We start from the raw sequence: 16,496 nt of genomic DNA on the forward strand, positions 1-16,496 counted from the left end.
GTGAATCTAAGATTATGTTTGGTAAAAATGGTTAAAAGTCAAAAAGTTAATTAATAACAGAAGTTAGAGAATAATAGTTGAAAGTTGAGAAGTCAGTATACCAAATTATAAGTATGTGATAAAATTAGCTATTAGTTGAAAAATATAAAATGAAAAAATAGTATAATTATGGTTTATTAAAAAAATAAAAAAATATATAAATATATTAAGAATAAAAAGAAATATAAAAAATTGATAGCTAGGATTTTAAAAAATGTTACTTCAAGTAACTTTTGAAAAATGAAAAAAACTATTAAAAATATTTATTTACAAAACAGTCAAATAAGTGTTTTTAGTTAGTAAAAAAATTTAAAAATTACCTAAAGCCTAAATAATTTTAAAAAATATGAAATCTAAGTTAAACAGTTGTTGAGAAATTGGTTCTGATTTATTTAAATAATAATAATAATAATAATTCTTTAACTTAAATGAATTTCAAATATCAACCATTTTTATAAAGAAAAATCACGTGAATTGGAGCGTTTTATTTTTCTTCGAATTTTTATTTGGTATATATAATATATCCACGATAGGGGAAAATATAATAGAAATATATCTCTCAATAAAAAAATATAAATATAGCAAATATTAATTAAAAATGTTTTCACAATAACAATTTGAGTGTAGAAAATAATATAATAAAAAACTTAGTAATTAAAGTTATAAAAAAGACCTGTTTAAGTTACGTTTATTTTGTTGTCAACAAAAAAGTTGCATTTATTTCCATATTCTACATTTTTGAATTAATTTGATTTACTTCCTTTAATAAGTAAATGAAATTTTAAAAAAGTCTATAAATTGGAAAGAAAAAAACATTTATTTTTATAATATATAGTTTTTATAATGCATTTATATTTACATTATGAGGAAAGAGGAGAAAGAAATTAAAATTTTAATTCTATCTAGAGAGAGAAGAGAGAAGAGAAAGTTTGAAAATTTAATAGGAGAGATAAACTTTTTAACTTAATTATAATTATTATAGTATCCTTAAATGAGTTTGACTAAAACAAATTTTTTTTCTTTCAAATTTTTTAAGTTAAATGATAAAGTATGATAATGTTTTTAAAATAAATTTTGAAAAATAAAAGATTTAATAATTTTTTAGTCCAATTCTTTTGTGTTAAATGCTCTCACCATTTAGTCAAAGCAGTTTTTATTTTAGTTAGGCTTTGACCATCCTTAAGAAAAAAAAAATTATATATATAATAACTAAACCATGTAGCTAGCTAGATGTTATTAGTTGCCTCTCAATGTATAAAGGGTCCTCACAAATTAAACGGTATAGAGATAGAGAATCATGGATATACCTAAACAAACACTTGGTAGTTTGGCCATGGTAATATTACTCTTTGCTGGGATTATTTTGGTGTACCACTGGAACTCTTCCTTCTCCAACGAATTCGTTCTGACGGTAAAGGAACCACTTTGCAAGCAATCAAATCTTGTAAGTTCAAATCACTCATATTTTACATTTGCATGAAAACAAAATCATGGGAAATCTTTATTTATAATCTAGTTTAAATTTCCAATCCTTATATACATAATCAGAAGAGAAATAATGTTGCATTGCCATAGATTACTTTTATTTTATTTTGTATCAAGTATATTTATGGAGTTTTTTTTTTCTTTTTAGCTATAATTTTTCATCATTTTAATTTTCCTCTAATTTGTGCATACATTATAGACCACTCCCAATATTGAAGCAAATGGAGATGGCCTTGACACTGCTTTGGCCAAAGCCTCCATGGGAAACAAAACAGTGATAATTGCTGTAGTAAATAAGGCCTATGTTGATCAAGATGTAGAGAGTGACACCACTATGCTTGATATATTTCTTGGTAGTTTTTGGCTTGGAGAGGGAACAAGGTCTCTCATTGATCACCTTCTCTTAGTAGCGGTTGATCAAACAGCCTATGATCGATGTCAATTTCTGAAGTTGAATTGCTTCAAATTGGAAACAGATGGGGTTGATTTTAAAGGTGAGAAAATATACATGTCTCAAGATTTCATCAAGATGATGTGGAGAAGGACTTTCTTCCTTTTGGAGGTTCTCAAACGTGGCTACAATTTTGTTTTCACGGTACGTAATTCCCTTTTTTTCCATCTTTTTTCTATTTTTTTTTTCAGTTGATTGCTCTTTCTCATGTTTAAGTGCATATGAATCGGTGCTCCAATCTAAAATTAGTTTACTATTCTCTCTCTTCTCTTTTTTGAACTTATGTTTCACAGATTACTTTTTTTTACAGATAATATTTCATACATAACTTGCCAACTAACTAACAAACATCCCTCAACTATATCAAGCTATCATTTTTTTTTATCTTTATACATATATATGATATGATATTTTGTTCCTTCTCATATATATCATATTTTATCTTTATCTATAAATAAAATTTCCAAAAAAAGTTAAAATATTTCTAATAGTGAAGATAAAATTTATATGACAGTTTAAATTATTCATTATAAATTTTAAATATAATATATACATTATAAATTTATATGAGTTATATATTATTTATTAAAAATTTAATTATATAAAAATAAAAAGTTTATCCTATACAATACAAAATAAAGTACTAAATAAGACAAAAAAATAACAATATTAACGAGATTTGGGGGTAAAAGAAAGAGATTAATCTCTTACAAAATTATAAACCTCAATTTGAATCAGTAGTTGGATTGACAACCAACCTCAAATAGTTTAACTTTTTACCCCCAAATCTCGTTAATATTGTTATTTCTAATAGTGTGTATTTGATCTAAATTTTATATTTTAAATTTATTAAAATTAAACTAGTTGAAGGATTTTTTTTAAATGGTTATAATGTCAAATTTTGAATAAAATAACTCAATTTCAAACCTTTTTTTTAGAAAATGAATAAGGATACATTTTTCTTTATTTGGTTGAAAAGAAAATGAAAAAGGAAGTTAATTTTCAAAATTTCAAACTTTTATTTCCTTTATAGTTTTTCTTCAATTCAAATTTCAAATATATTCTCCCTTCCTCATATTCTTTTCATTTTACCAAACAAGGATGAATCTAAACATATTAAGAACAAAATGTATTTTTTTTATACAAGTACAAAATGTGTTGAATTTAACTAAAAAAACGAGTCAAACTTTACCTTAATGTAAAGGTGGACATTTATATTCGCTAAACCCTTTGTCAATATTCATTTTTTTGTCATTAAGTATTGCCTGATTTATCCGGTAAGCGAGGTTTGATTTATTACTAGTTAGGCCGATAAACCATCCATGTCCCGATAGGACACGTAACATTCTTTGTTTTCAGAAGGTTTGATTTATTGCCTGATTAATTCATGGGGTAACAAAATTAATTAAATAACAAACTAATTTGGATGTATAGTTGCTTTTCAATGTTTACTTTATTATAAGATTCAAAAATCTGACATTTATATTTTCACCCTACGCATATTACTAAATTGTAAATTTGTATTTTATACTGTTATTAAGTAATATGCATGATATGATTATTATGGTAGAGAGAAGGGCATATTTTTTTTATTAAATACGACCTGTCATGATTGATTTTAAAACCTATTGAGCATTAATTATATTTGATAAAGGTCTCAAATCCTTAAATTTCCTTGTGATTATAGTTGTACATAATATGTTTATATATATATATATATACACACACACGCCAACAATTATTGAAAAATGTATTTTCAACTTCTCTTCCTAAAGCAGTAAAAAACAAACTTTTCTTCCTAAAAAAAGTTCCGCTTCTCATATAAAATTAAATTGAATAGTTGAATATGAAATTATATCATCAATTTAACTTTACAACATTTATCCCCTCTAATTCACATGCAACATATTTTTCATAGGACACTGATGTAATGTGGTTGAGAAACCCATTTACAAGGTTGAGTAAGAATGAGACAGAAGACCTCCAAATCAGCACAGATGCATACCTTGGTGATCCTTGGTTAGAAAAAAATCCAATCAACACTGGGTTTTACTTTGTTAGGTCAAACAACAAGACCATTTCCCTATTTGAAACATGGTATGGCCAAAAGGATAAAGCCATAGGAAAAAAAGAGCAAGATGTTCTTTTTAACCTCATTAAAAGTGGTATAATTAAAGACTTGGGACTTAGGGTTAGGTTTTTAAACACCCTTTATTTCAGTGGATTTTGCCAAGACAGCAAAGATTTTAGGGAAGTCATCACAGTCCATGCCAACTGTTGTAGGAGCATCACAGCAAAGGAGGTAGATTTAAAGGCAGTTCTCCGTGATTGGAAGCAATTTAGGAGGTTGGAGGCTAATTCTACGATAAATACTCGTTGGACTATGCATAATCAATGTCGACAATCTTGGGGAAGACCTGTAAAAGTAAAGGGTTAAGCATCATACTCATACTTGTATAATTGAATCATGATACTCGACATGATCCTCATTTTTATTTTATATGTGTAATCTTTTTTTTATTTGTGAGAATCAAGGATATTATTAGACAGTTTAAAATAACTCATGCACCATACTTAATCATATGAGTTAGATACTCTTGACTTTATATATATAATTTAAAGAAACATTTGTTTTAATTTAGAAAAGTAAACATGTGAGTTATTTTTCTTTGCATGTGCACTAAACATGAAGAGATTAATAAATAAATAAATAAATTTTAATGTATGTTTTTTTTCCCCGTAGAAATTGAAGATATATGATAACTCAAATATCATGTTTAACCAACTGAGTTATACTTTTTGATAAAAAAAATCTTTATCTTCTTACATGTGTTTTAAAAATATACATATGCAAATAAAATTACTCTCATAATTAAGGTCACTTCAAGGTGATTTTCTATTTTTAACTTCAAAATTATTAAAAACTAAACTCAATCTATGTTTTGAGTTTTCAGTTTTAATTTATTTTTGGTTTTTAATTTTAAAAAAGTTGTTTTTGATACAAATTTATGTTTTTGGGAATTCGTTGGAATGTGTTCTTATTTATTAATAGGTTTTATTGGATAACGGGTAGTTTGAAATTTTGGGATTTGTTTTAAATAATAAATAACTAGATTTATAAAAATGAAGTTAATATTTTTTTTGTTACTTTGTTTTCTCAATTTGTTTTCAATATTTTACATAATTGATTATATCTTTTTTATAAATAAAAAATTGGTGAATTAATAATAGATAAAATAAGTCAAATTGTATATCTTATCTTGTTCCATTATGAGATCATACGATATAAAAAAAATATTGGCACAAAAATAATTAAAAAATATTTTTAAAAATATCAAAAATAAAAAAATTAATAAATAATGACAAACATGGTATATATAGTTTGCATATATATAAATAGTTTTTCTAGTTTTTTTTTTACATATATATAGTTTGCATTATGTAACAATATATGTATTTTATATTCTTTTTTAGTTGTTAGGTATATTTCTTATTATTATATTATTTAGAAATTTTGTTATTAATTTATTATATCACATATTATGTTTTATTTAATTATTATTATTATAATTATTATTATTATTATTATTTAATTGTATGTTAAGTTTCACGTGAGAAAAAGAAAGCTATTGGACTGAAATTAAGGCCCAAAAAATCAAAACAGATAAGAGATAAAAAAAAATGATTTGTGCATAAGGGTGGTAAGCGGGCTGGCCCGCCCGCATAAGCCCACATTAGTAGCGGACCGGGTCAATCCGCTCCGCTTCTTACACGGACCAAATAAATTGGTCCGCCCCTGCCCCGCGGATCCCACGGGTCAAACGAACCGGTCCACGGGCCTAGTTTTAAAAGAATTTTAATTTTAATAAAAATATAATACAATCAAATTAAGTTCAATACAAATGTAAATAAAATCTCAATAATTAGTCAATTACATCAATAAAATAAATAATGTCTTAACAAAAGAAAATCCAAGTAATAAATCTAAAATATAAAATTTAAACATCTCCAACATTAAATGATTTCATATTTGAGATAGCTTGAGTCTTCTTCATCTCCATATCTTCATCTTCTTTTCCTAAAACTTGAAATAATAATAAATATTAGAATAAAGTCAAGTTAAGTGATTAAAAGACAACAATTATTACATATTATTTACCCTGCATATCAAATACTAGTAACCACTTTTTAGTATATATCAAGGCTTGTATGTTGTCAACAAGAAGCCTAGTTCGATATTTGTTAAGCACACGTGAGGAGAAAAAATGTTCTTAGCTTGCTACAACTGCTAAATATGATATGATCTATTTTTTATAATAAAAATATATTTAAATATCTTTAAAAATATTTATTTAACAATTATTTTTGCTTAAATAATAAGAAATGATATTTTTATTATTTATGACTTTCCGATATGAAAATGATAGACTAAAAGAGAAAAAGATTGAGAAAATATCAAAAAAGAAGATTTTTAGCACATTATCACTTATCTTTTTTATCTTAATCTTTTATTTTTGTTATATTTTATTTTTCTTATCTTATCCTTTTTTATCTTTATCATCTTTTAATTTAAATCTTTTATTTTTATCTTTATATCTTTATCGTATCTAATATATTTCTTTATCTATTATTTTAAAAGAAAAGTTTAAAGTGAAAAAGAGAAAATCAAACCTAATATAATTGGGTCAGGATCACACAAATTAAACTTAATGCGGGCTGCGGGCAACTCGCGGGCCAAACCCGCATAGCTCGTGGGTTAAACGGGACGAACCCAAAAATATGACATAACCATAGACCGTTTAAAAAAATTGGTCCGTAACCCGCGCGGACCACAGGTCCCGTGGGTCAGTCCATGGACCTGGGCCCGTTTACCCACCCCTATTTGTGCATCAGTCAAATGACTAGTACACTCAGCATAAGATGGACAATTCCAATATTATTTTTCTGTAAAACTAATACAAATTCGTAATTCATAAGAGTAAGCTTACGGATTCATAATCCGTAAGTTTAGTAATCCATAACCCATAATCCATATATGAATTGACAATCCGTATGTACGGGATGTTTTAATCAACTTAGCTAATATGTCAATTATATTATAAAATAATTAATATCACTATATATAACACTAAAATTTCTAATATATATTTAATGCACATGTAAATTTATATAATAAATTTTGTGATAATTAATTTTGATCTAATATTAATTTGTTTACATATATAAATTTTTATGAAACCTATGATTTTTATTTAAAATTTATACATGTAAAAAATACATTATTAGATTAAAATTACTTGTAATAAGATCAAAATATATTATTTAAAATTTTGGTCTTATTGGCAGTCAGTGAGATAATGGATAACAGATAAAAAATGAAAAAGACTGATAAATGTAACAAAAGAAGTGTTAACGAAGAAATAGAAGAAAAATCAATATATAATAAATAATCAATTAGAATATTTTAATCAATGAAGCTATTAAGGGAGTTTAACTAGCTTAATTGATTAAGTAAAGAACGTGATTTATTGTAAAAAAAATTATATTATATTCAATTTTTGCATATAAAAAATGGATGTAACTCAAATTAATTAATGTGTCTCAATGATATCTTTATTTTCTAGCCATTGACAATATTTATTATATTCAATTTTTGCATAACTTGGTTGGAAAATTATCCTTCCTCCTTAAACTTCAAGAGAGCACTTCAAATGATTTTTCAATCAACTTAACGTGGTTAGGTTGGAATTGGTATGTGTGTGCCTGATATAAACTTATTCATCAGGGTTGCATTTATTTGGTCATTTTATTATTATATTGTGTATGGTGTACAAGAGATTTCTAAGGTAAATGAGGCTATTTCAGCAAAAAATAATGCATGTTGGGCAATTGGAGAATTAGCAATTATGGTATGTAATTTTTAATGAAGCGAAAAAGGAGATCATCTATTGGTGTTGGTGTTGGTGTTATGGGCTATATTGGTAACAAGGTCTTTATCCTTTTCTTTAGAATATTCTTTTTTTTCTTTAGTGCTTGAGTTTGTAGCATTTGCTCCCTACTCAATACATTATCATTAATACAATAATTTTCCTTTTGTTATATATGGTTTTCTGCATTATTCACTTATCAATTAGGTTCTTATTTATTTTCTGCTATCTATTGTGGACTTGGAATATAATTGGTTTGTTTGGTGGTGCCACACAAACTAATATTTTGTATAGTATTGATATATGGTTTGCTCACTATGCAATACCTTTGGTGACACTAGTTGGTCAATTTCAGGATTCAGTTGGAATGTTAATATATATGAAGTTTTTCATTTAAAAAAAACACATTTTAAGATGATTATCTGAAAAATTGTTTTAGAATGTTTACATTCTAAGACGATTTTTTGAAAAAACCGTCTTAGAATCATCAAAATATTTTTAATTTTTTTAAAAACAAATCATTTTAAAACAGTTCTCAAAAAAATTGTTTAAAAATGTCTACGTTCTAAAATGAATTTTTTATCCTCAATATATTTTAAGTTTTTTTTTTTTAAAAAAATATGCATTCTAAGACGATTATCTGAAAATCCGTCTTAGAAAGTGTATCCTTCTAAGACAGTTTTTAGTTAAAAACCGACTTAGAAATGTAGCCTTTTAAAACGATTTTTAGCTAAAAACCGTCTTTGAAGGATATCTTTTTCTAAGACGGTACTCTATGGAACTATTATAAAAAGTTCAGACTTTCTACGACATTGACTATGATGACGGTTAATAACCGACATAGAATGCGCAAATTAATAGACATAGAAAATGTTTTTCATAGTAGTGAATGATAATTTTGTTAAAAATATTGGCATTAAGTTGCAGACTTTGTTTATGATAGAGGGGAGTCCTGGTTTTCCAAACTTTTTGAAAATTTACAAAATATACATTATATAACATATACTTAAAGTGATAAAAAGTTTTGATTAAATATTATTTTTTATCTATTATGTTTTCCGGTTGTTTCACTTTGTTATATTAAATTTTAAAAATTTTATTTTGGTCCTTTATATTTTTAAAATATATCATTTTTGTCTTTTTTAAATTTTTTTGCTAGAAACGATAGTATTCTATTAACTTTAAAGTTTTAAAAAATGATCAAAATGATAGATTTTGAAAATATAAAAGATTAGAACAAATTTTTTTAAAACTTAATATATCAAAATGAATCAATTGGGAAATATATTAAACCAAAAGTAAAATTAAGTTTTTTAAAGTAAGTAACTTTACAGGGTGACAACTAAAAATCACCACTATCTTTCTTTTATATTTTCAAAAAATAAAAAACTAAAAAAAAATCATCTTCTCTTACAATAGGGTTGGACAAAGACCAATAGCGCAAAGAGGGGTCGAATGGTGTGTTTCATTAGAAGATGATTCTGAGTGGCGTGACCGGTCAAACCTCAATCACAACTTGGTGTTGTTAGTCTTTTTCGCCTTCATCAATGCGTTGTTGCCGATGAGACAATTGTTGTCGTTAGGTGATACGACAATTTCAACCGTGTAGGGAGGTTGCAGTGGAGACGAAAGCGAGGGTGGACATCGATGTTTTTGGATAGATGGTGAGAGGTAAAGCGAGAAAGGAAAAATACTCTTATCCATTGTGATTGTAAATAATTGGTGAATGAAATTATTATCGTTATTAAAAGAATAATAATAATGATAATAATAATAGTATAATAATGAGAGTGAAAGTTGTTATTATTGGTGGTTTCAAATCCATCTTTTCTTTATTTACTTAGTGATTTTAATTTTTTAAATAAAAAATATATTGACATTTTTAGTCGTCACTATGTTAACTTACTATTTTAAAATTTTAAAAAAACTAATGAAATTTAAAAAAAAACTAAAGTGGTACATTTCAAAAATATAAAGGACAACAACTTTTAAAATATAATGTACTGAAGTAAAACAAATGTGAAACATAATGAACTAAAAATAACATTAAATTATTTTAAAATTTAAAAGTTAATAACACTAATATTTCTAACAAAAAATTAAACAAAATTGACCATAATAATGCATTTCAAAAACATAAAAAAAATCAAAATAAAACTTTTAAAGCTTAATATACCAAAATAAAATAACTAGAAAATATAATTAAACAAAAGTGACATTAATATAAAAGTTTGTAATTATATAATTTTATACTCTCCATTATATAACATTGATGCATTTGTAAAATGTATAACTTTCCGTTAGCTTTGGTCGATCGCCGCATGTTTTGGTAATTCGGGCTTGGAGGCTGGTAGGGGGATTTCATTGTTTTGTTTAGTATATATGTAAGTATATATGTTGCACTGGCTTTTATTTGGTATTATATATATATATATATATATATATATAAGATAATTTATTAACAAAAAGAGTAATGGAAACATATTCTCTTTCATCTTTAATTTATATTTTACTAAGCACACTAGTACAAAAAGTATCTTTTACGACGGTTGAATTAGGTTTTTAACGACGGTTGAAAACCGTTGTTATAACTAATGTCGTTAAAAGTAAATTTCATGTAACGACGGTTCTAAAATAGAATGTTTTTGAAAGTGTAAGTTTTCTAAGACGGTTAATATGTAACAGTTGTCTTAGAAAGCTCACATTCAAAGACGGTTACGACAACACAACTTTCTTAAAAAGTCTTTCAAACCCTATTTTCTAAGACGGTTCTTAGAATATCAACTTTCTAAGACAATTATTACATCATAACCGTCTTAGAAAATAAGGACAGAAAGACTTTTTAAGACGGTTGTGATGTAGTAACTGTCTTAGAAAACAATATTTTTTAATATTTTAATTTTTTCTCTTTTAATCATTTTATCTTTAAGCTGATAGAAACCATAATTAAAAAAAATACAAACTTAGAAGAAGAATTACTACAATTAAAAAAAACACAGACTTATAAGACAAAATAAATTAAAAAAAGCTTACAATAATAATGAGTAGGAGAAATGCCTTAAAAAAGTTTCGAGTTTCTGTGTAATGCAATAGTTCATTAGTTGTTGCATAGTCACATAAAAGTTAATTAAGAAATTTCAAGGAAGCTCAAGGTTACTATTCTGCATAGAAACTCATCAAACAATTGCAACTTGCAAGTAGAAGTAAATACAATCTATTTCAGAAAAAAAAAAAAATTACCCAACATTTCTAGCGGTGGAGAACTGTAGCATACATCACAGTTCAGCAAGAAGATATGTGACTGTCATACAAAACATAAGATCATTTATCATTATTATTTAAAAAATAATCACATGTAAACTAATTGTGTATACCCTTTTACAAGCATAAATTGGATGATGAACCATGGGTTGTCGTGCTAATGGAAAAAGTGGCTTGGGTACGTTGAATGACAATGGTCGGAATCTAGTACCTGTAAATGTAAACATAACATCAAAATACATAAAATCATTATCAAGCATAAAATGAATCATTCTCCAAAAATCACGTTAAAATACTAGTTTACATGATTTTAAGTAAATGTTCACATGTTTAATTTCAAATTCAACATATTTCTATTTAGGTGGTTGAGATTAAATTTGAAAAAAATAAAAGGCAACACAAAGTGAGAAAAATATTAACTATTTTCTAAATAAAAGAAAAGAAAATAACCACTTCTAATTATTGGGAGAAGAAAACAAAAGATGGGGACATGTGCTTCATAAGGGAGTTTTAAAATGCCTATTTGTTACTACTTAACAATAAGAATTTATGAAAAACAAATAAGAAAAACTTAAGTATAATTTTTAGTTTTTTAAGTATTATTTATCAATTAAAATTAGAGTTTTATCTTAATAATTAACGTTAAGTTTGAATATCAGTTTTTGTTATATGAATTATCAAAATAAAATTACAATTGCAATAAAGAATATCACTACAAAAAATTAAAATTGAATTATTGAACAAATAAACAAAGGCCATTAATAATATCCCATGTTTACTTCCACAATTTTTCACTACTGTATTTATACGAAAGATCTAAAATTGACTAAATGATTTAAAAAAAAAATGATAAAAAGAGAAAGCACACATTCAGAATTGAAATATGGAAAAGAGCTTCATTTTCCTGTGATTATTTTGTCAAGTAGATAGAAATAAACATGATTTGAGATGACATTTTCATGTGATATTTTGTCTTCTTAATTACAAGAAATGCTATATGAGATACCTCTTTTAATGCCAATAAATTATCGTCATCGGTGATTTAAAATAATACCCTTAAATCCCTTTCTACGCAGCTCAGCCCAATCAACATGCCTGCATTGCACTAGCCTGCAATCTACCATCTACGTTACAAAAGCATCATCAAAATAATTAATGTTATTTAATTTTGAATCAGAATTTTTAGGACATCTTTTATAATTTATTTTTTACTCTATAAATTTTTCTATTTCTCCTTTATACAACTAATGCTGTAAATTTCAAATAAAAATGTCTTTGCCATCTATCTATCTCTCTCTCTCTCTCTCTCTCTCTCTCTCTCTTTATATATATATATATAGTTATCTAAAGGCATTTGCAGCAAATAGCAATTGCAGCCACAACACTACAATTTCAAAAGCCTCAGTGTAATTGCTATAACCCAAACACAACCGTGACTTCAATCTAAAATCACAAACAAATATCAACACTAAATGCAATTTCACTTCCAAATACATACTTATAAGTCAATGGGAGCAAATTATATGTGTAACCTGTATGTCTTTTTTTTTTCATGGGAAAACTAGTAAATTAAAAGTCTAGTGAAATTTGAATCAATTTTAAACATTGAAAAAGGCACCTCATTAGTGAAAAGCAATGCATTCACGCAGCCTGCTTCAACTTCCACATGGAGCTTCGCATCACATTCATCACAGGCCCCACCACTGCACGCTCGCTTCCACCCTCGTTCTCCTTTTGCCTATAACCCAAGAGCCACGAGTGGCAAATGGCAGCCACCATCAACGACGTGCCTACACCACCACACAAAACTCAATCAATCACTCTCCAACATTCCCGCATCACAAGAAAAGAAATTATTTTCACTAATTGTTGGAAGGCCTAGAAAGCACGATTTGCGCATTTACATGTAACTCTCCGCTCAAGATTTTCTTCAACAAAATCCTCTACTCTTTGAGGAAACCATTGAGGCTCGCTTCCTCTCCCTTTGCAAGAACATGCTTCCACCTCCACACTACAATTATTAGCAGTAGCAGTGAGGCTTGGGTTCTCCCACCACCACACAAACCAAACCCACCTCCACACTCCACCCTCACTCACTCGCTCACCCTCCCTCTCGGGTCAATGACCCAGACCCGCAAGCCCGCGAAGCCCAACAAAGCCCTTCTTCTTCATTCTCTAGCAGCGGCATGAAACTCATTGTCCCCCTCCAAGGCGTGGTGCAGGGACACAGAGGGCTTCTCCTCGGGACCCTCGTCCCCTGCACGCTTTTCTACTTCCTCCAGCAGCACTCGCGACTACATGACAAGGAAGGAATAGGAAGAAGAAGAGATTGTGTCTGTGAGCAAGAGAGTGTTACGGTTTTGTTCTTTCGAAAAGAGGAAAGAAGCATTGCATTGGGAAGAGGAAGGAAGCATTAGAAAAAAGAAGTCACTGAAGCGAGGATATCGAGGAATTCAAATTCAAAATTTCACAATTTTAAAACGGTTTTTTCTTGAAACCGTATTTGAATAGTATAAAATAAAAGCGGTTTGGTGAAAACCGTCTTTAAAATATTTTCGCTATTTACAAAAATGCCATTACCCATAAACAAAAACGGTTTTGTGGAGCCGACTTTAAATGCGTGTCATGGAATATGCATTTTTTAATTGAAAAATGTAATGACAGTGTAATTAAGCAAATAAATTATTTTATTAAAATAATTTTAAAATTAAAAGGAATATAATTAAAATATTTAATTCACATACATTTTAAATGCTTTAAAATTTTTAAATCCTTTATCCAACCTCTTTATAAGGTAATTTCTAATTTACTTCAGTGTTATTTGTTTATCATTTGTGTTTATATTGGAATTTAAAATTTAGACATATATTATGACATTACATATTTAATTTAGCCGTTAAAAATTTGATTTAATTGTATTTTATCCTCAAATTTTTTATTTTTTTTTAAATTTTATTCTCAATTTTTGTACTTATTAATAAAAAAATGGTTGGGATAAAATTAACAATTTTCTTAAAAGTTGAGGATAAAATGTGTCAAACTAAAAACTTAGGAATGAAATTCGTCAAAAATAAAAAAGAAAAAAAAAGATTTTGGACTGACAGTGTAAAAAGTTTGCAATATAAAGTCAATCTCAATTCATCATATATAATAAATTTATTAATTTTTAAAATAATTATATTTAAGTAATTCAAACAATTAATTATTTATGAATAGACAATGATATAAACTCTTTTAGTACATAGATATTACCGTCGTTAAAAAATTGAAAATAAAAAATGTAATTAACCCTTAAATATTTTATAGTCCCCCGAAAGTTTTTATTCAAGCTCCACGACTGTCCGTACCGATAAAACAAATCAAGATGTACTCAAACAAGGTCAAAGTTAATTCTGTCAAGTTGGTTTTCTGGTATGCAGGCGCTATAGTAACTTATAATAATGAAGCCCCACCATGAAGTATTTCTTCTTATTCTAAGTCATTGCTTTCCTTTCAAAACTGTAGGCGCCAAATGCCATTTCTCAACAAAAAAATGTTTTGCTTGATAGGATATTACAAGAAACAATGAAATTTTGAAATGGAAGCATGAAGTTTCTTCGTGAATTTTGAGTTGGTTTGCTAATTTGATGATTATTATAGTTGGCAGTTTAGATACCCACCCAACCGTTTTATATTTTTTCATGTGATAAGATGTTATTTATTATTTATATCACTTGTGAAAGCAAAAAAAAACATAGTTGCCAATTTAACATTCCTCCAAGCAATGTGTTTTCGAGGACAAGATGCAATTGAACATAAGTGTCTATAACTAAAAAAAAAAAAACTTTTCCAGTAGTTGAATGCATGAATGCATTGATGGTTCTAAATCTTCAGGAAATATAATTTTGTGAAATTTCACCATTGTTACCAAAGAAACAAAATTGAACCAGTTTGCCCAGCAGGATATTGAATCATTGGATACAATCGGCATACGAATAGAATTGAATTGAATCAATAATAACAATTATTTGAATTGAATCAATAATAACAATATAAGAAGTGGAAATATAAGATTCACTTGGTGGTAAAAAAAAAGATGAAAGTTGTAGATTTGAATCTCTTTCACTAACATGTTGATAAAAATTAATAACTAATATTTGCTGATAAAAAAAATATAATTAATTTTACAAAGAAAGAACCAATCTCAACCTCTGTTATCATCACATCATTGACAAGATAAACAATTTTGGTAGCAATAACCATGATCAGAATCAAACACCTAGGCAATACCAACTACCAAGCACTGCAATCTTATCAAACTGTTAGAATTGAAGTTCCTTCACTTCAAAAACTTCTCGTATGACTATTTACACATTGTCACTGGAGTGGTGACAATATGTGAATGGTTGTACAATTGCTAACATTGTTATTTTTTTATTGTTGAAAAATGGTCTTGATAAAGTATTCAATATTAGTCTTTTAATAGATGATTTTAATTAAGTGTCAAAATATAGTCTTTTGACTAATTGTATACTGATAGAAGAAATGAAGATTTGAAAAGCATTAAGACACAACAGTGGAGATTGAAAATACAAGTCATTAAGGGTGAAGATCAAAAACAAAAGTCATCGACAGTGAAGATGATGACTGCAAGTTACTGGAAGTAATTTGGGAAGTTATGGGTAGCTATAAATTATTGTCTATAAATACTAGTTTGTACCATGGTAATATGATATGATTTAGCAAGGGTCCAACAACTTCAAATATCTTTTGCAATGGAAGAAAGGCCTAATGATCAAAGTAAGATGGAAAAGAACTAAGAAACCTTTCCAAAGCTTAGTCATGCAAGTGCCCAAACCAAGAATTATCTCATTTGTACAACTTAAAGATAAATTCAGCAAACTTAAAGATAATAATTTGAAGAGCACAATGAGCCCAAGAGTTTATACTTAAGATGTAACACCCTGATATTTTGCTAACTGTAAATTGATGCTTAATGTATTTCTCATGTTATTTGATTATGTGATTGATTTGGATGAGTTGAGGTATTGTGTGAATTAGCCATATGTGATTTGCTTGATGTGGATGTTGAGTTATGCGGAGTTTTATTGACTTAGGTTGAAATTATGAGATTTCAAGTTTTACCTAAACCTATCCCGAGAAAACTGTGATCCCAGACTCGTTAACCATTGGATCACCTTCACATATGTATTGTAGGTTTGTAACTTGCACCTTCATGTTTTGACCGTTGTGATTTGTAAAATAACACTTTTTGACATCTCGCTTAGCGCAAGAGGAATTGCGTTCAACGTAAGAGAAATTACGCTCAGCGCGTAATATCACGCTTAATGCAA

The 16,496-nt window shown here is 27.4% G+C and overlaps 1 protein-coding gene and 1 long non-coding RNA gene across 2 annotated transcripts; one reads left to right on the forward strand and one right to left on the reverse strand.

Annotated features, from left to right (window-relative positions):
* Positions 1 to 1,291: 1,291 nt before the first annotated feature.
* Positions 1,292 to 4,553, forward strand: LOC114405481 (uncharacterized protein At1g28695-like). The gene is made up of 3 exons (XM_028367991.1): positions 1,292 to 1,483; positions 1,724 to 2,119; positions 3,894 to 4,553. The coding sequence occupies exons 1-3, from the start codon at positions 1,337 to 1,339 to the stop codon at positions 4,410 to 4,412; spliced, it is 1,062 nt and encodes a 353-aa protein (XP_028223792.1). The 5' UTR covers positions 1,292 to 1,336; the 3' UTR covers positions 4,413 to 4,553.
* Positions 4,554 to 10,960: 6,407 nt separating this feature from the next.
* Positions 10,961 to 13,667, reverse strand: LOC114405482. Its single transcript, XR_003665243.1, has 3 exons — positions 13,068 to 13,667; positions 12,782 to 12,953; positions 10,961 to 11,374 (listed from the first exon to the last, which is right to left on the reverse strand). It is a non-coding gene; the product is annotated as an uncharacterized LOC114405482 (long non-coding RNA).
* Between the last annotated feature and the right edge of the window lie 2,829 nt (positions 13,668 to 16,496).

This window comes from Glycine soja, chromosome 3, assembly GCF_004193775.1.
Source record: "Glycine soja cultivar W05 chromosome 3, ASM419377v2, whole genome shotgun sequence".
NCBI lineage: Eukaryota > Viridiplantae > Streptophyta > Magnoliopsida > Fabales > Fabaceae > Glycine > Glycine soja.

What these genes read in the sequence shown, in the direction of transcription:
- LOC114405481 (XM_028367991.1), top strand. Translation starts at nt 1,337, where the DNA reads ATGGATATACCTAAACAAACACTTGGTAGTTTGGCCATGGTAATATTA. An exon ending in TTTGCAAGCAATCAAATCTT is followed by an intron (nt 1,484 to 1,723) that starts GTAAGTTCAAAT and finishes CATACATTATAG; the next exon opens with ACCACTCCCAATATTGAAGC. An exon ending in GCTACAATTTTGTTTTCACG is followed by an intron (nt 2,120 to 3,893) that starts GTACGTAATTCC and finishes TATTTTTCATAG; the next exon opens with GACACTGATGTAATGTGGTT.